The following is a 20,816-nucleotide window of genomic DNA, read 5'->3' on the forward strand; positions in this document are numbered from 1 at the left end:
TCCAAGTTACAATCCGCCTGGTTTGAAATTGGGACGAGCATGAATTACGATGTTTGTGCAGAAAGAGAACTGAAATCTGTTACAAGTTCAGCAAATTCGGAGGAAAATGCGAACTTTAACTTACGATACAAGGTAAAAGATTATTCAAATGATTTTTCTATGAAAAGATCAATATGGGGCACCTTTTGTAAAACGACCATCCAGTGCCGATGGAGACCCTTTAGTGTCCTCCCTTTAAACGTTTTTGCCTGTAATTTATAATTTGGCAATAAAATCAATAAAAATAATCACAACAACAATGACGCTAATAATAATGATAAAAACGATAGTTTCAATAATAGTAATAACAATAATAATAATAATAATAATAATAATGATGATAATAATAATAATAATAGTAATAATAATAATAATAATAATAATAATAATAATAAGGAAAGGCTGTTTTTTTCCTTGCTTGAATGATGTCACGGAATGTTTTGCTCTCAATGTTAGATGATCATGTTTCATCAGCAGTTTGTGTTGGATGAGTCTTGGCGTGATGTAAAGTGCGTCTAACATTATTGTACAACGAATGTTGTTCCAACTCTTAGCCGCGGTCTTAGGCATTGGACTAATTATAATTTTGTCTATCCCTATAATATTTTTGGAGTTGTTACGCATATACTTTAAGGACGGTGCCTCCTAATACCGAAGTATTTTTTCCCAGTTTGTGACGTTATAAGCCTTCAAAGTCGGGGGGTCAAGATAACTCTAAGGGCCTTTTAGGACGATACCTACTAATACCGAAGCATTTTTGCCCGGTTTATGAATATGAGGGAAAAGCAGATCTTAGCGAGGGCTATTGGAATCCAAAAAGAAAATTGTGGGATAACCACGCATTTTTCAGAGATAATTAAGGAACAATAATTCTAGCGCCAAAATACAAAACAATGTATGGCAAGCTGAATTATTTATGGAAAATGTATGGTCCCCCTAATTTTCTTTTCGGATTCCAATAACTTTTTCCAAGATCTGCTTTTCCTGTATAGTTATAAACCACACAAAAATATCTTTGTTTTAGCAGGCACCGCCGCTAAGAAATCCGACTTTCCAGCTTGGACCACCGAAAGATGCGCAGAGCGTACGCACGGTGACAAAAGGAGGCACCGTCCTTAAAATACCTAACAATGTATGACTATTTTTTCCCAAATTGATGCTTAATTTTCTTTCAAAAAGCTACACAAAATACGTTTGTATTAGTCGACACCATCTTTAAGAAATCCGAGTTTATCGGAGAATCCTGGCATGCGCAGAACGTTTGCAATATTCTACTGTTTTTGATTGAGAGGCAAACAAAACTGATCATACATCACTGATCAGAACAGCTTTTTATTCATTTTTGAGGATTCTTCGATACATAAAATCAACCACATATTGGCAGAACTGATCATGACATGACAGGTCAGTGTCTTCTTGCCTCTTCGATCACTTAATGTCTGCAAGAGATAGAAGTGATAATTTGTGAAGAAAACATAATTCAGTTCGATTTCATTTTCACGACACCCTTATTTAAAAAGAAAAAAACAAAAAGGTACCTTGATACATGAATCTTTTTTTTTTCAGTAAGTGAAACTTACTTATTTAATCGAAAAAAAGAAAATCGGAAGATCATAGGTTCGACTCCTGTTGGGAGAAATCCGATTTTCTTTTTCCGAGTATGCCTGTGTCACTGACTGAAAATGAATACGTCTTTCCTTTCTTCTCAAAATTCACGAAACTTTATAAAATGTTATAATATAATATAATATAATGATATAATATTGAGAACGTACTCGCAATAAACTTATTTTAAGGTGTTTCCGCGTGTCATTCATATAGTTATGTAAGATGAGCAATGATGTCATGAATTCCCAAAGTCCGCCATCATGGATTAAAATGGTTAATCCAGAAAACCAGGAAATTGATCGGTAGGGTAATAAGCTTGAAATACCGGGTTTTTTTTAAGTAGAATGAAAATACATGTACGCATCCAAGACATGCTTTAAACACAAAATATCAAGCTTCTGCATGGTTTAAGGTCCCATGAGACTAACAAAAAAGCCTAGTACCACCAGTAGCAAAGAAACTAAAAATTACCTTTAACAGTAATTATGCGGGGTTTTTTTCCGTTTACGTCGTAATTTTAAAAGAACTGTGTCATCTATTTCCATTATTACGTTCAAATGGAATACAAATGGGCAGTGAATAACATAGCTATTCTATTGTCCACAAACGTTTAAAAAACTGCTTTTATTAGCTAGGGTGGCCAGGATGGGAATGAAATCCAACTCAAAAAAGTTTGCCCAACTTTTTCAAGTTCAATTATTGTTTTTCTGATAAATACTGATTGATTCTTCTTTTTAATTTCAAAGTAGACTTCATATCCTTTCCCTGCTGGTCTGGAAGCTATTCATATATAAGCAGGGTACTTCTTTCATATTATAAGCAGGGTAATATTTATTTCACCCATTTTTGACCAAACAAATTAAAACAGAGAAAATATCATGATATTGTCCCTTTCATTAAAACTTTGATACGATTGAGCTCCGCCACACGACAGTTGCATTCACACACAAAAAAAAATACACTTGAAATATATAACCTAGACACGAAACTATTTACACCCTAATTATATGTACCTTATAAAGAGCATCCGTAAATCTTGATTTTCATGCAGACGTGTGTTGAAGTCCATGACTTTGGCCTGAAGCGCAAGAATCCAGCAGTAATTGGATGTTTCAGCCATCGAGTCTCTAATGTGAATCGGTCTGAATTTCCTGTAAAGATCTGTAAATGACGAGAGTAAAATAAAAAAAATATCAGTTTCATTTTAAACGCAAACTACAGCGATTAAGGGCCGGTGGAAGTGTTTCATCGTTGGTCTATTTTCTTTCTTCCGTCCTGTTAATAAATATAAGTCAAGTCCTCTGTAGGGTCATAGGTATCTAGACGACCATTAAGACGATTCTACAGGTAAGAAAATGACATTTAAATAGACAGTATTCCCCTGTAAACAGCTCCCAACAATGTCCTGGATTTCGCGTGCTAATTTTTTCACTAATTTGTCAAAGGGAAATTGGTTAATTGGGGCTGACATATCTACTGGTTTGATATATACTAAAACAATTATTCACATCAGAGTCGGTGAAAAGTGGTATATATTTACCTCGCCGTTTCGCGGATCGGTAGATATACACTACTATCCACCTCCACTTTGGCCAATTGATTGTCATGTAATTCAAATAATAACTCACTTGATACCACAAATAAAATTTGAAATTTTCAAACGTTGCACTTACCCTCTAAAACAAGAGTGCAATGCAAATTACTTTTTTGCAATTTTTTTGGCTAAAATATGACCGTGGCTTTAAGACACAAACGAAAGTAAAATCTCTACCTACAAATCCAGTCCACAATTTCCACGCTGTCGTATTCGTATACATCCATCGGTGACAAAAAAGAACCAGAGTGACTACTCCAAAACTGGATACTCTTTCCTGAATTTGTTTTTGGCCCGGAACTTTTTTGTGTTCAACAGTAAAAGTTCTCGGAGCATTTTCGAAGTCGAAGTAAACGACGAAATTGATAATGATTTCGTTAAAGAACTCAGAAGTCAAAATTAAACTGATCATACAGAAAAACACAGAAAGTTAAGTTTAGTTAAAGACTACAACAAAGATCTAACGCTTACCACCTCACGTTAAACCGGGGTCTACCATTCCGTCAAGAAATAAGGAGAAAACAACTTTGACGCCTTTGATAATTCTACCTTATCTTGTCCATGGTCTTGGTAGGTTTCCCATGATTTTCCGTCTTCACTCCACTCTAGAGTGTACAGGGTCACCCAGCTATCCTTATTACCTCCCTGCGTGCCGACACCTGGTGATACACACATGATACTCACGTTACTTCCGCTCAGGTTGTCGAATGACAACCTGATTGTTTTCAGGGTTGTCAGATTACTTCTGCTCAGGTTGCCGAAACGTCAGTCAAAGTCACCTCAAACAGACCTTCTCGTGACTACACTCACCCGGTTGATCATATTTATTTACGTACTTATGACATGACTCCTGGATTCAAACCATTTATACACACGTTACTAGCAACAAATGGGCCGATCGTACAGCTAATCACTATGAATGATCGCTGCATAATAAGTACAACACTCCAATTAGGGGGTTAGGTAATGTCTATACTGACAACTGATAAGTGGTCCAAATCCTTACTGCAACCAGAACACCAACAGCAACACAAATCAAGGTTGGTTGGGATAAATATTTTCTTCTTTTTGTTGGTATACATTCTCTCGATCCAAATGATCTCAGCAAATAATTGTGTCATTTCGAGAAGCTTAGAAGGAAAATGGGTTTGGGTTTACGATTAATTATGTTTTTAATCTGCTACTGAAAGAAATACACAGTCCGTACACTTTGCTAACTTATACATGTCAACAAAACCTTTCAATAGCTCAATCTTTAAGTCCCATGACAATGAAGGGCGCACCTTTGATAAATATTTTGATAAAAATTCACCACGGGACAAGGGGCCACTTTCTCGAAAGACCCGATATTTACTCGGTAGCGATAAAAATGTTTTCAAACTTGAAGTCGACCAAAACTAGTTCAATGTATTTCACAAATTATATAGATTTTAAAATTTGCTCTTAAAACTTAATGAAAACGAGGCCTAACTGAGGAACATTGTGCACATTAACTAATTTTCGGGCCTGGTAATCAAAACACTCGAGAAACAGGCTCTTACCATAACGCACGGTTTTCTTGGCGTTTTAGGACATTTTTCTTGGTAAAAACTTTAATCAGACTCAACCTCCATCTTTAATTGTATTCCGTTCTACGTGCACCATCAGCTAATTTTGTCCAGAACACATGCAGCATTTTTCAAACGTATGAAATCTTCTCTTTACCTGTTATTTTTCTTTCGCCTCCAAAGTCCACGCTGATCCACTGATAGTCAGCCGTATTACCGGCGCACCATGACTGACCGCTTACGTCACCCGTACTGACGGATGCCTTAAAATTAAGCTCGGAAGAACAAGCTGCAAAAACAACAACCTTTATGAGTTTTGTGTTGGATAATTTAGTGAACTGTAACCTATTGTACATTGCTGCATATTACGACGGCTGCGATTACGACTGGAGCCTTCATCGCCGGACCCTCTTGTGTCGAGCCGGAAATGTGTCGAGTCCTTTCGACAGATGGATCTTTGTTTACATGTTCAGCCTCACAAGTTACATCAGAATAAATCCAAAAACTAGCTACAAATAAACGCACTCCATAAATTGAAAGATCGGAGCTGTGGGAATTCGGTACTCTCTTAAAATTTGACTTTAATGAACTTGTTTAATAGTTCTTGAGAAATGAACTTTAAAGGTTTACAAAGAATGGGTTGGCTGGCAACTTTAGCCACCAAGCCTTTGTAAATTTCACAGGTTTTGAAAACTAATATGTCCGACATTTTTCAACATATCAAACTGATATTCACCCTGATTACTAAATGGAAATTTCTCCTTCAGTTTGTGGTGTAATGGAAATTTCTCCTTCAGTTTGTGGTGTCTATTTGTTCGTATCGAATTGTTTCATGTATGCTTTTGAGGCAAAATGTAAACAATGACGTCAGCTGAGATTCCCCCTGTACCCAATCTATTGTGGGACCACTCTCTGAAAATCCAAGAGTACTGTATGGGTTACTGAAACTATGAAGAAGCTTGGAGGGTTTTAATGCGTCCGAAACGATCGCCTTTAAGATATAGCATGATGATGATGATGCCAGAACTATGTCTTAATTTCCAACATAGTTAACCGCGATCTTGGATCCGCCATCTTGGTTTGTTTAATTTTCAGTGACGTCACAAAGCTGACTCATGAATGGAAGTAGTCAAAAGCCAGTATCCGTCGGCTACGAATGCTACAGTGACGCAAAAACGTCAAATGTGAGGCAAGAAAGCTTAAAAAACTAAAATTCATTTAAACAGGGGCTTAAAATAGCAAATCCCAAATTTGACTAAAGATGTTTGTGGTTAACCATATTTAGAAAGCTTTGTAGATAGTCACCAGAGCACGGAATTGCCAATTAACTCACCCCTTTATTGCAATAAAATGTTAATTTTTGGCAAGAAGTGATTTGTCATCATACTCTTTGGATAGTCCTATAATTTTACAAATTAAATTTTGTAACGCCATCATTTTAGGACTGTGTTATGTCTACATGTTGCAGAGGTCTCACTGCTAGATCCTAGACTCTGGATACGCTATTAAAGTTTTCTACTTTACCAGGGAGATTCTCTATCCTGTAGACGGCGTTGGCATTCTTCATACCGACTCCATTGTAACACTTGTCAGACTCTCCATCTTGTGCAAACGTTTTGCCTGCATTTGGTCCGCTCCAACATTCGCCGAAAAACTGCACCGAAAAATATTCCAGTCTATAAACGCAAGCGACACAAAGTAGAATGTAAATCTACCTTCAAAATATTACAATCTAACAAGTAATGGGAGGAAACAAAAAGGTCCAATGGATTGACTGGTTCTCATATGCCGCCGAAATCCCTACGCCTTAAGTCCACAATAATACCTGGGATACTGCTTCTGCATACTAGGACATCAGCAGATATCACAGGTCTTTGTCTTGCCGACATGCCTGCGAAGTTGGGTAGAGCTCAACTTCTCTGGCACGTCGGTAATTCTTACAGCATGCCGGTGATAAAACTATTTAATGGAAACGTATTCGGTCGTACTTTAGTTGTAAAATCTGTGCCAGAATGCATTAAGATTAACATTTCTAAATAAAGGTGAGCATAGAGCTCTCGTACGAAGGTGTGAAGCAATCCATTTTTATTTTAGATTCATTCCTGGTTTATCGTAGAGAAACTGGCTGAGTCTCCACTCAGTGACTGCGACTGAAGGGAATTTTATCGGCGATAATGTCACAGGTACGTAGTGCAACGGCAAACGAGAACCTGATTTTTCAAGTGCCACCCGGACAATCACACTAGAGAAACCACAAGTACACACCTTCTTTTCCTTGCCTCCTCTGCGCATGCCTGAACTGTTTTCTTCAAATTATACCAGTCAATCCCGCCTCTCTTGTTTGCTATCAGAATTGGTAGTGGACGGGGCTTCTTCATTAAATCAGCGAAGCATCCAAGAGACACATAGGTTGCTGGTTGAACTGTGAAGATTTTGGAAAACTTTGATAGGCTTTTTGAAGAACATATTTTTCGTTACTCCACAAAAGCAATATGGCAGTAATTGTCAACCAGGCGTGGCAAAAGGTAATATCGCAAAACAGATGTACCAAACTAAATGTGATTCCCTAAATTAAAGCTTACACTTACATAGTTTACAGCAGTAAAAGAACAAAATGAAGATTGACTTACATCCTGTTGTTGGAGCTACTGTGGTGGTCGATGGCCGAGTGGTTGGAGGAGGACTGGTGTGGACCACGTGACCGCCTCCACCACTTATACCTAAGAGAAAAAAAAATCGTGTCTTAAACAACACCTGAGAATAAATCTTAATCTATTCTCTGACAAAATACAAACTCCTTCGGTGGTACTTTTCTGTCAAGAATTATGACGTTGGCTTGTTTGTCTAGTTGTTAGAGTTTTAATGTTTTCAAGGAATTTAGATAGGAGAGAGAGATGTTGTAAGATCTCATTGTTTTGGTACTCATAAGCTATGAACGGAAATAGTGAGTCGTTAATTATGGGTCTCCTTAATTGAAGGCTATAACGATTTTTTAAATGATTTTAATGTCAATTACAATATAACAGCGTTTCACGTTTAGTTTTAAAGCTATATATTTACTGGCACTCCGTAGGTAGAAGTCACTTACAATCCTCTCTTTTCTCAGCCTCGGAATCGCCGCACTCGATTGGTATTTCATCACAGCTACCTAATCGCTGGACCACTTTGAAGCCACTTGACTCGTTTTTAACTCTTATTTCTTCATAACAATTAGTCTCCGAGTTGAAGTTTGTCCTTGTCCAGTTCCCCCAAGAACAGATGATCTGGTTACAGTTACCTGAATTATATTACACATCACGATTATTTTCAGAAGTTTGTAAGGTAGCCTGATAATTATAATACACTATTTGCTCTGATTCATAAAACACGGAACAAAAGGTTTTATTTCTCAACAACGAGGTAGTATAGCTCTTTAGTTAAACTATTTTTTCCCTTTCTCTGTTATATTTATATTATTATTTTTTCTAAAGTATTATGTGGAGAAGTGGAGATGAATAAATTAAAGATGAGCAAGATTAACAATAGTTACATAAATACCTTTAATCATTATCAGTATTTTACAATGTCAGTGACATTAGTAAAAGACAAACGTGATTTAAAGGGACGGTGGCTCTCTTAAGCAAAAACTGTCAGCCAGGGTACTTTAATATTATCTTTGTGAGTATAACGATTCCGGCCCCATTAGTAATGCGTGGTATTAGTTTTATTTTTCTCTTCATTCTAATTATTTGCCAAGTTTACTGTTAAACTTCTCTTGACTATTAACTCGAAAGCATCATCCAATGAATTTGACTCATGGGTTCGTCTGAAATATTAACGATAACTCTTTCAATAGGTCCCGATGTTCATAGAAATGTACAATCAGTTAGTTTGGACAATGGGTCCATCACCAATATTAATGCTAGATAAATTAAGGAGTCCTGAATCAGTACCGAACTATGTCACAGTTCGCTATTTTAAAAGACAAGACTCTAAAACTTGGCCTTCACTAATTTTCAGGTGCCCTATCCAGCGGTGTCAATGGTTTTGTAGTTTCTCCCCTACATCAAAATCTCTCCCGCTCCACTGTACAACACTGGTCGCCACTTACATGTAGTTCGAGTGTCCTCTCTGATAGCAGGGCAAGATTCCAGCCCATCACATGTTTCTCGTTCAATCCATTCAATCGATTTGTTGAAATCACGTGTTCTTATCTGAACTGCGCATCCTCCGTTTGGGACATTGCCTGACCATTCACTCCAAGCTTTAAGAACACAGTCCTCTCGGAAAGAACAGTTGCCTGCAAGAAAACGTTCACTTGATTTAACTCTATTTGCAAGCACATTCTTTTGGGGCAAATCTGACTCCACGTATAAGAGAATAGACAGACTATCAGTTCCAACAGCAATTCAATCTATTACAGTGTACCGTTAACTGGAAACCTTTCTGTTATGAGGCGCGGATTTAACTGAATACTATACCGTTAATTCTGAAAGCAGAATAGGCCCCCAAAAAACATGAATACCGTCCATTTTGTGTATTCCTATTCCGGAATTGTCCCAAAAGAGCTCGTCCTCAATTACAAAATTGAAGATCAGATCCAGGTTTCCCACCCTCTAGCAAGTTGGATCCCAAATGTCATCAAATATAATTTCTTCTTACACCAAAATTGTTAAAGGTGTTGAAAATCGGATCCAAATCTCCCATCCTTTAGCACGTTAGATAATCATCTTAAAAAACACGGAGCCATTTTCATCAGACTCGAGCAAACTGAGCACGTCTTAACTTCATAAAGCCTTTGCAAATACAATTTTATCTTACACCACTGTCTTGTATCTGGTGGAATGGCGGGGCAGCTTGTTTGTAATCCGTCGCAGTTTTCAGCTTGGATCTTTTCGCGATGTTTCGTGATCACGTTTTTCGTTCTTGTTTGCTGTGCACATCCATCAGCGGGCAATGCTCCTTTCCAAGGATTCCAGTCACTACTTCCACAGGTAACATATGGGCATTTACCTGCATCCAAGTAAACAAACATTTACAGGTTACGGGACTGGGGTTTTCGTGGTGATTACAGCATGAGTTTCAGCCTGGGTGCGAATGAAATTACGTGGGAGGAGATTAAATACGATGAAGATCAACAGTTTTCGTTGAAGTCACAACGACTTCGCGTGCCCAACTGAGTCACTTTTTAACCCGAGCTGAAATTTGCGAAATTGTATGTACATAAGGTTTTTCAGCCCATTTCCTCAGGATGCTATTTCAGCTTGGTTAAGAGGACTGAGATTTCCGGCCTGCTTAGTTAACAAAAGAGTTTGCAATTACATGAAGGAAGTTTCAGCCCAGGCTCAAATTCCAGCCATGTTTGAGCTTGCGTTTGTTTGTTTGTTCTATTTTGTTTGTTTTCTCGGGGCTGGAATTCTGGCGAATTTCAGTCTGGTTAGAGGGGCTGAGATTTAAGCCCTGCTTCAAAGACATTAATCATACAAGCGAAAAAAGGAAACAGTTACCCCCAACGTTATCAGCAGCTATAGCAGCATTAATATTGTAACTCAACACACAATAATACGCAAAGAACGTAAGTGAAACTTACATTTTGTCCTAGATTCTACGTGACCAGCTGGACATGAAGTAGTAAGTCCATCGCAGTTTTCACCAAAAGTGAACTTTTCTTCGGCAATGTAATCTCTGGTTCTTTTCTCCTTTCCACACTGCCCTGCGGACAGGACTGCGCTACTCCAATCAGACCACTCAGCCAGGGTACACTGAACGTGCTTGCATTTGCCTTTGATGAGAGAAAATTCCATCATTTTAATACATTGTTTGATTTTAAACTCGATGTTGAAATGTAACTACAATGAAGGGCTTTTTGTAGAACCTTTGTCTGGAAACTTAAGTGTGTGTTTAACATCATGATGTAACTGAAACGCTTACGAGTTTAGTGGATGAAAAATAGTTTTAAATCATTTAAAGAAAACTGTTATCGTGACTAATTTAGCAGCAAGAACAAGAAAACAAGCAAAAATGCTCCGGTTTTCAGAATCCAGCTATTCCGCTTGTTGTGAACATTTATAGGAAATCCTTATGAATGCACTTCACTGAAAAATGGGTATTGTAAACAGTACCACAATGGCGATCTCTGTATTCAAAAAACTGCTTAATACTCACAATAGGTCCTGGTCTCCTTTGGTTCGGTTATACAAGACGTAAGCAAACCACTGCAGTCTTCCTGCAGCGAGTGTTTTAAAGGATGAACATAGCTTCTAGTACGACTCTGCACTTTGCAGCCTTCTTCGGTCAGCGGTTTGTCCCAGGCGCTCCATGCTTCAAGTTCACATGAGTCTCTGTAGGCACATTTGCCTTTTCACGCAAAACAGACAAAACAAAAAGACTAGAAATTTGAAAATATAAACAATTTAAATTTAACTGACTCGTTTCTTTAGAGCGACTTTCAATAGTAAGCATCGAAAGTCAGTTTCACGTTTCCTTTCCTTTACTTTTCTTACCTTTTTTGAACAACTATGTCTTCTAAATCAATTAAAAATACATAAACCTAATCGTGATTGTGTACTTAAACGTTATTTAGTTTAGCCCTTGGCAACTGTTAGGCATACGTGCTTGCGAATCGCCCTCTTGGTTCATTCAATTTTTTGCCAAAGTTTTCGTGATTCTCAATTAAAAACTACTCCACCTTTGTTAAAAATACAGGATTCTCTTTCTTTTTTATAAAGGGTAAAATAAAGCTGACAAGCACACAAGGAGAACTCAAGTGAATTTTTAATGCTTATTCAATCAAGAATCACTGCCACTGAATCATCATTGCCAACTTACATTGAGTTCGCTTCTCAACGACATCATCCGGGCACTTTTGCGGCAAAGATGGACACTCGTCTGGATGAGCCTGATGGGCCCAAGTAAGTGAATATGTCTTCCTCCTGGTCTGCTGCTGACCACATTTACCGTGTTCAAGTTCTTTAGGCTCCCAGTCGGACCACTCACCAAGAGAACACGTGGCGTATTTACAGCTACCTATATACAGCAATTAATATATCAAGTCAGTCGGTCAATATTTAGCAAAGTTGGACCAAGTACATCCCCTACCATGTTCATCGGCAACCACACAACCCGCCCATAAAGATAACATTATCTACATTGAACTATATCGCACAGCTCTGAATTATATTCTCGATCTGGCCGATTCTTTTTGCAGACTAGTGGAGTAAACAAAATAGGTATTGTAACGTCTAAAAGACCCTTATGACAACGTTATCGTAATCTTAATGGTAATTGGGGAGTGGCAATTATGACATTGTAATTTCATGGCGTTTAACGAAATCCTAGCGGAAAAGATGAATAAACAGCTATTTGGAATGCACTTACATTCTCAGGACAGATGTATCATATTTCAAACTTTAAGTGCGACCATCTCATAGGACATTACTCCTTACTTACACATTAAACGTTTCTCTTCAGGGCCTGTAGGACACTCTTGAGGGAGACTGGGACATTCCTTTATGTGCTGTTCATATACAATTGTGCTTGTGTATTTCCTTTTTCGTTTTTGCTCAGCACAACTTCCCTCCTCGACAGCGCCTTCCCACTCGCCCCAGGCTCCTAACGAACAGTCCGCTTTAGGACAGCTGCCTGCATAGATAAAGTGACATTGTACTAGTTTTGTTTGGTACCTTGATAAACGAGGAATGTTTGTTGCCAAGACGATATTAAGTCAATGTTTTTCTATTTAGTTAAGTCTACACAGAAGCCGTAATTAGGGTCATTACTCACGCATGTTTTGGAACCAAAAATAAATAACTTTAATCGCGTCAAGAACAGGTCTTCCCAGAAAGCAAATTTGGTGTTTCCTATAGCTGGTTAAGGGAGAAAAATAAATATATGATTATCAAAATTACTAAACATCATCAGGCACACTAACGATTTAACCTAAAATTTTTCATCTCAACACGTTTCGGATAAAACCTTGTCTTTTGACTGGTCTCATTTAGTACATGTAACTGAACATTGAGGAACTTTCATCCAAAAGATATTTCGCTAACAAAATTTCCTGTTATTCCTTGATGAAAAACCAAAACTTCAAAATCAGTCATGCAATTCAAAAAACGTTTTCGATCGCTTACTCGGAAGTTGACTATTTTGTTTGTTCTTGTATAGTCTGCGTGGCAGACGTTACAGAGGGGGAGGAAAGAGGAGAATCGGACGCGCGCGCGAAGCGAGAGAGTGCGAAGAAGGTGCAAGGAAGGGGGAAGAAAGAGGAGAATTAGGTGCGCGCGTCAGACATGGAGAGCGGCCTCCCAGGGCCCTTCCATGCAGGCTGGTACTCGTATGAATGCCAAAAATAATTACTCAAGAGAACAGAAATACTTACACATTTCCCGCTCCTCCTTCTCAGGCACCGGACAAGACTTCTGTATTCCATTGCACGAGCCAGTCTGTTGCTGCATGGACCAGCTTAGAACCTGGGGTCTTTTTCTGGTTTGTGCCCCACAGCTACCCTGCTCTATGTCCCCTGTCCAATCCTCCCAGGATCCTGGCTGACAATTTGCTTTCCTACAGACACCTGCATGGTTGGAAATCATGACGTGTTATCACAATCACTTAGAAATTGTATCGTGATGTGGACAGTGAGGAATCAGATATAGGGGGACGGGTAGGTGGTTCTGGTTACTTACACCCCTCCCCTCCCCCCTTTCACCAATTCATTCAAGAGTCTGAACTTTTCAAATAAACAAAGGAAGACGAAATCACTGCTTACACAAGGCCTACCATGAAATTGCATCTAAAGGCCTGAAAACATACTGTACCCACCAAGTGTAACGAGGTTAGATCATGGGTCCATCGCCAATAAATATAAAATATGGTTATGTTTGGCATCGCAAAACATTCAATTTCTGAAATTATAGGATTTGACGAAGTATTTAGAAAAGCCATTGTAGGAACACTTCGACTTATCATAAATTAGTACCCTGTTGCAATTCCTGGATGAGATATAGGATAATAGATAAAAAATCTTTAGTTTCTAATCTCGTGCGGATTCTTTTGGCATCAGAATCAGCAGCTGCCTTGTGTAGAGCCGAGACAGAAAGGTTTTGCTCTGATCTAGAGTAAACGGCGTTTTTCGATGACGTCCTTTCGTCTGACTATACTCTCCTGATAAGAAATAATTGCCATGATGAATCAGCTTACCAGGGTTGTAATTTAATTAAATTTAGGTGTGCGAAATGTGTGCATGTCTAAATTAAAATTCTGGTCAAACGTGCTTGGCAGATAGGTAAAGTACCCATTGCTGGCCACGATCTTACAACAGTAAATTTAAAAAAAATCACTGACTAAATCAACTTTTTCTTATGATCTACGACGCATTCGCTTTGTCTTGAACCCTGCAGCATAGAGATCCTAGGCACGAATTGGAGCCTGAATAGTGTGGACAAGTACTAAATATTTGACATACATTGCATTCTTTTCTCAACGGGCGGAAGATTGCACTCAACGTTAAGTCCTCCGCAGCTGAATCGCATCATTTTGGTTTGAAGTGGGTAGTTGTACGGTTTGGTTCTCGTCTGTTGGTAGCATCCTGGAGTATCAACCTTGATTTGACCTCTCCAGCTGCCCCAGTTTCCCAGAGTGCACTTTTCTCTGTAGGCACACGGAACTGAAAAGTAAGATGAGGACTTACTGTATTGTTAACGCCACAAAATTTCACACAGATTACCTTTAGTGTTTCAGCTAATTTTGAAAACAATTAAAAATATAATTGTGTCAATGGAAACTTAAAACATGAGGACCACTTTAACTACTCAGAGAAGTCTAAAATTTGTTTTTTTATTAATTTGTTTATTTATTTATTTATTTATCTATCTATTCATTTATTTATTTATTTATTTATTTATATAATCAAATTCTAAATTACATTACACTGCACAAGACAACCCAGTGAATCTGAGGCCAGCTAATCACAGAATACGAGATATCTTGAAATAAACCGCCTAATATATCATAAACATTCTTTTTTATATAGACACAAAAATAACTTAAGATAAAACTTTAAAAAAATAGGATTAAATTTTTCATAAAAAAAGGCAATCAAGTTCATACGAATTAAGTGTTCGACACGCTAATATTAAGAGGTAGTTTATTCCATTGGCGGGAAATCCGAACAATAAAGGAATTATTTAAAGCTTCAGTCCTACTGAAAGCCTGGGACATCAAGTGTTAGATTATCAACCTTCTCAGCAGATTGTATAAAGAGCAAAACGATGCATAATTCAAAGTAATTAAAGCACTGTACGTATATTCTTAAAATGCTCAAAAAAAAAAAGAATATCAAATCATCAATGCCTCAATTGCACGCAATCTTAATCTACAAACCTTTGCAGTTTCTCCCAAATTTGGTACAGGTGTAAGTGTAGTAATACTCGTACTGTGAGGGAGAGAATAAAACATGTAACATAACCATGAAAGTTGTCAACCGTTAATCCACCATACGGAAAAAGAAGAAAAAAAGATGGCGGCGGTAAATTTTATCAAAATACCCTGCGAGCCTGACACAGCTAATAGGCACGTAGAAAGCCATTTTCCTTTTCTTTTCTTTTCTTTTTTTCGTTCAGTTTTTTTCTTGGGGGGGAGGGGGAGGGGGACAACATTCGTCCTGTACTTAAAGCATTGTGTATGCTAGGTTTGAAGTTTTCACTGAGAACTTTTCTGTACGTTTTTATGGCTATTTTTTAGGGTTTTTGTACTCTAAGAATTATGGGTAAATGTACCAGTCGCCATCTACTTCAGTATGGTGGATTAAATCGGTGCTTCTGCAAAGAATGGATAACGCTCAGTTCATGATCAAGGTCGTTAATACACAACCAACACATTCGATTCTATTTTTATGTCAAAATAGCAAAAATTGACCAAATTTGACGAGATTTTGTTAATAGCATTTACCTGTAAAATTTAAAGCTTAAACATTTTAATGCTGAAAATGATTAGAAACGTAACAAGAGTCGCATTTTTCGTGAGATATCGTAACTTGTTTTGAGTGAGATTTATAAGCTGAACTAGAATGTTTTAAAAGACTTAACACTTAACAATAAGCTTAGTTGGAAATTGAGTTCAATTGCATATCAACTGATAGGTTCATGTCTACATATTTGATTCAACAACGTTAATTAATTAAATTCGTTGTAAGAAGATAAAGCAAGGCTAAGCCACTGTACATCGACGCCACAGCAACCCAACCGCTCAATTGAAAATTAGCCCTTGTTTAGCCTGTTAGGGACATTACGAATGCAAGACGCGTATACGGCAACGCGAACGAAAGTGTCGCTTTAAAACATAACTTTATTTCATTTTTGACACTTTGCAATTATTTTTACTTGTTCGACTTTTACACAAACGACAAACTACCCAGGAACCAAATTGGTAGGAGTGGCGTTCAAGTTGAGAAAGAGAATAAAAAATTCACAGTCTTGTGTATTCACGTTCTCCACAAAACCTTGAATTTCAATTCCTCATTACACGTTGTCGCTTTGCAGAGGACGGCAGAGAAATGTGCTAAAACTTAAAACGCACTTGCAAAGCGATTGTTTTTGCTCATTAAGCCTTTTCTTTTGTGGCGTTATCGTTGCCTTCGCCGTCGTGTTTTCGTAAGCTCGCTATTTGCATACCTGCAGCTGGGTATAGAGAGAGATTTTGGAGTAAAATCTATTGTCAAACGAGCTGAAATGTGACAATGGCAGAGACAAGGACAAGAGCTACTAGCCTCAGGTGCAAAAACAAGACTCCAACACGAACACATTTCCCATTCTTCTGTCGCTTAGAGGGAAGCATTTGCTAATTAGTAGACTTACCGCAGCTTTCCGGTTACCTATTGTTTCCTCAACCTCTTCAAACGTGCATCCCTCATCATAACATTCGTGGCGAAGTTCTATACTGAACCAGCCGCGAGCCTTTCGGATAAAAGAGTTGGCATCTTCTGAGCTCATACGAACGTCATTCAGTTCAACTAAAAATCAAAATAAATTAACATGACTTTAAATGAGACTCATACTGATTTAAACTGTTGAACCGATCAGAAATAATATAGACAGTGATAGTTATCTTACAATGTGTGCAAGTTCTCCGGTCAGTAGACAGCGTCAGTTTTCTCAGTGAAATTGAGTAATTTTGTGATAGCATTAGAGGGAGGCCAGAATTATTTTGCACTTTTCTTTAATTAATTGGTCTATACACTTATTTGTTCAAGAAAACATAAAAGCGAATCTCGCTTTTGCCGTTTGCCGTCAACGCGATTCGAAATCTCTTTAATATTTGTTTTTAAGAACGTCAGATTTCCGTTGCACAACTATCTCGATAGTCCCGAGACGGTAACACTCCATTCTTTTTTTAAATACAGCCCGGAAATATTTGCGTGTAAGGCCCAAGTTTTCGAATAACTTAATCCTTAAACTGCTCAGAATGCTTAGCGTCTTACCCTAATTTGCAGAGCAAGGTTTTATATGGAAATTCATAAACAGGGTATATCCTTTTTACTTGACCCTGTCATAGACAGGACCGAGAACATAGGCCTTTGACTTTGCTTCGTTACAGGAAAGCAAATAGTCACAATCTTGAAAAACAGGTTCACGCGCGGCTGAAATGCAGGCATCTGCCTTGCCTGGTTTCCTTAGGAACCCTGATTATGGTCAGCGTGTCCCTTAAAGGATAGTGATCGTTGGCTGTCCGGTTAACGATCATAAGTTAAGTAACCTTTTAATGCTGGACAAAAAAATTAATGAAAATAGCAACTATGAAGAAAACGTAAGAGAAGTTTCTTACTGAATGCTTTCAACGTGTTAACGCTTTGTACCTTGAGTGCGAAAACTAACTGATTTGCAGCCAAAAATACAAATAAAGTCCATTTTTAAAACCGGATAAATGTAAATAAAATTCGGGCTAATGGGAATTGTTTTTAAGTAGGTGTTTGACTCAAAGTATATACCTTCCCATATGAACAAATAAATTCATGAAAAGGAGAATTAAGATAGTCCACGCTCAGTTTACTTTTCATTCCTTCGGCAATTATTGTAAATTAAAATTCGAAATGCAGGCAAATGTTCACCAATAATATTACACCACCGTTTTGACAATTCGGGGTTTTTTTCTGTCATTGACATAACATAAATCGTTAACTTGTTTTCTTCGCTGGATCGAAAACGTCTTAATTGCTGGGATTAAACCGTACAAGATCCGACCCGTTTTCCTGCTCGCCGGTTAGCAAGCCGAAAAAGCTCTCGTTGGCTAGCCGAGGTGACATGTTCTATAATTCAGATCCCAAAAGGTGTAGCTAAAACGATATCAGTGTGATTGACTATCGAACATTAGCATTGAAACCTTCTTTTCCGTTCACAGGCATTTTATCTTCGACTAACCGTTCTCTGCGTATGGGTGGCTCTTAAGTATCTGGTGCAGTTGCAGTTTTTGCATCCAGTTGTTCAAAGAACGGAATAACTTTATCTAGTGGATAACTCACTATCCAGCAGATAAAATGTATTAGTATGAGTACATTTTATCCACTGGATAGAGTTATCCGCTCTTTAAACAACCGGGACCTGAAGGAATAATTCCCTTTTTTACGATTACTGAGCGAATAAGTAGCTGCTTTATTTGGCGTACGGTAGCAAAGTAAGTGGAGGAAGGGATTTTATTCGCTGACATCATGAACGGTGGTCATCAATGTTTAAGGAAAATGTCAAAACTGAAAACCAATTGATTTTGTGTCGAACTGTTTAAACACAAGATGGTCACATTTTAACCGCTGATTAAACACGATCTTTATACGCTTAAAGACAAACAAAAGACATGAACTTGTGAAACCCAGTTTCCGTGTGCCCGAGAGAACAAAATCGCGGCCGTTTATACTTCCCATAACATTATAAAAATTTAAGTATTATAGCTTTCAATATTAGTTAGAATGGCTCTTGTAAGTTATCTCTTGTGCTTAGTGTAAACTCTTAAGGAGAGAAGTAAACAACATCATAAAAATAAGTTAAGAACGTTTAGAATTTAGGACACCATTTTTTTCAAGTCGGAACTGTTCTGGGAGTTTAAAAAAGGCAAGGCCCTGGACCGCTTTCAATTCCATGTCCAGCTAATTTATTTTATAGTATCTGCGGTTGAGCAGAGCAGAAACTGATAAACCAACCAATAACGAGGTCGTTTTAATTGGTCATTTACATGCATGTTGTTATAACGCGGGTATGTGGGTATTTACAGCATTGAAAACGTACTAAATTGCCTATTAACAGCAAAATGTGCCGTAATTGGGATGATTTGGGAAAATGAGTGTGCTTTCGGCAACACTTCAGATTGAAAAAAAAAGAGGTTAAATTTGGGAGTAATGAAGCAAATATTCTGCACTGGATTAAAGGGCCAAGGAAAGCCAGTTAATTTTTGTTATACACCACGAACAAAGCCTTTGTTTTTCAGTGTGCGTGAGAGTGGTACTGAAATAAGATTATATATTCGCGATCGGAAACGGTTCGAATCTCAGTTCTCAGTGAGTGTAATGAATGCCAAAAAGTGAATAATATGAATCATGCAATCATCAAATCTGAATCCAATCGACTTTTGACCAAGGTTCAGACAGATTGACCTTGTTATCGCAAAGAAGGATTTTCCGTTACATATTTACTCACCATTAGAACACAAATTATATTCTCTAAAGCAGATAAATGTATTCATTTTCCCCATCGGTGGGCTGCAACTCTGCTAGACCTGGTATCGACTCAAACGTAGGGTCAATTAAATTTAACTAGAAATCTTATCTCGATTGATGGTACCCGAAGCATTTACCAGGGAAAGGAAGATCATTGTATATTGCTATTTGTAAACTATAGGTTGACTTAAACATAGTTAGCCAAAACGGCCTTACAACCGGATGTTTAAGAAACCTGGAGATGCGTCAAGGGATCATGAGCCAAACCTCTTGTAAACAGGACCTCAATCAATATCCGACATCAGAAACAAGGAGTTTTCTCTAATTTCCAATTGATATATGTATTGATTAGCCATCAGAATAGACAATTAGGCAATGAATCCCATTTCATCGTCTCCTTCCCTTCAAGATGTCCTTACCTCCATAAGTTCCAAGGAACAGAAGTGACACGAGCAAAATCCACAACTTTGCCATTGCGCGCGTAAGTTAAAATGACGCTAATTAGTTCGCGACTGGGACGCCAGATGATCTCCCAGAAGGCTAGGCGGACCATGACCGCCTCCACATCGTTTGTTTACAGTTGTTTGCCAATCGAGTTGTTCTCCGGCCTCACAGTTGTTCAGTTACGTTTTTATTGTTCTCTCATGTCATTTCAAGATAGTAGCCTGTAGTTTTCAGAGCCGGTGGGGCAAATATATTTAAGCTAAAGTTCTTACGATGTGATTTTTGCCCACAAAAAAGCGCGTTTTGATGCGGCAAAACTCCCCCGAGTATTTATTTAGGTGTTCCGTCTTCAATTGTCAGTTAGCGCCCCTAAAGACATTTTCGGTTTGTTCAAACATTTTTCTTTCAGTTGTTTTACACTACTGATTATTTATGCACTTTTCTTGTTATTCTATCATCAAGACAAAGAACGCGTTAGACCTTTGAAACGCACAGCGTTAATACAGTTGTTACCCTATGACATAATTCATTAACTTGAAAAGCGTTTGATTTTCCGACCACGTAAAATACCGCCAAGCCTCTTTAGAATCTTCCTCTAAATAACTTTTCAGTCTACGCTTTATACTTATTCCGACTAAACATGTTTATATTTATAGTCGATAAGGCTAACTTAATTGCAGGTTATCTTTTCAGAGTAGCCCGTGCCTATTGGGAATTAGCGGCTTGGCAAAAAGGCCAGCGTCGATGGTGTCACTTAATTCGGAATTATGACAACCCAAGCGTTGTTGACTGGATATGTTCAAATAAAACTCGTTCAGTGAAAGATCTTAATAGGACGATTTGGCTTTACCAAAATACCACGTGAAGGGAAACAGTTGCACCTTTCAACGAACGTGATCTTTAGTTT

General features: G+C 38.0%; 1 protein-coding gene across 1 annotated transcript; it reads right to left on the reverse strand.

Moving 5' to 3' along the window:
• Nucleotides 1-1,353: 1,353 nt before the first annotated feature.
• LOC146479457 (uncharacterized) lies at nucleotides 1,354-19,980 on the reverse strand. The gene is made up of 19 exons (XM_085110203.1): nucleotides 19,885-19,980; nucleotides 16,620-16,774; nucleotides 15,148-15,199; nucleotides 14,231-14,431; nucleotides 13,148-13,339; nucleotides 12,217-12,408; nucleotides 11,596-11,793; nucleotides 10,933-11,124; nucleotides 10,358-10,549; nucleotides 9,589-9,780; nucleotides 8,879-9,067; nucleotides 7,877-8,065; nucleotides 7,419-7,508; nucleotides 7,054-7,210; nucleotides 6,313-6,464; nucleotides 4,946-5,077; nucleotides 3,791-3,900; nucleotides 2,661-2,808; nucleotides 1,354-1,478 (listed from the first exon to the last, which is right to left on the reverse strand). Exons 1-18 carry the CDS (start codon nucleotides 19,937-19,939, stop codon nucleotides 2,662-2,664), a joined length of 2,787 nt encoding a protein of 928 aa, XP_084966329.1. The 5' UTR covers nucleotides 19,940-19,980; the 3' UTR covers nucleotides 1,354-1,478; nucleotide 2,661.
• Nucleotides 19,981-20,816: the final 836 nt, after the last annotated feature.

The sequence above is a fragment of the Pavona decussata genome, unplaced genomic scaffold (assembly GCF_977016875.1).
Source record: "Pavona decussata unplaced genomic scaffold, jaPavDecu1.1 SCAFFOLD_58, whole genome shotgun sequence".
Taxonomy (NCBI): domain Eukaryota; kingdom Metazoa; phylum Cnidaria; class Anthozoa; order Scleractinia; family Agariciidae; genus Pavona; species Pavona decussata.

Bases quoted from the DNA above. Each gene is read 5' to 3' on its own strand.
- LOC146479457 (XM_085110203.1), bottom strand. From the start codon at position 19,939: ATGGCAAAGTTGTGGATTTTGCTCGTGTCACTTCTGTTCCTTGGAACT. The intron at 15,200-16,619 runs GTAAGTCTACTA...TCTCCCTCACAG, and splicing joins TAGGTAACCGGAAAGCTGCG to TACGAGTATTACTACACTTA. The intron at 9,781-10,357 runs GTAAGTTTCACT...ACTTGGATGCAG, and splicing joins CGTAGAATCTAGGACAAAAT to GTAAATGCCCATATGTTACC.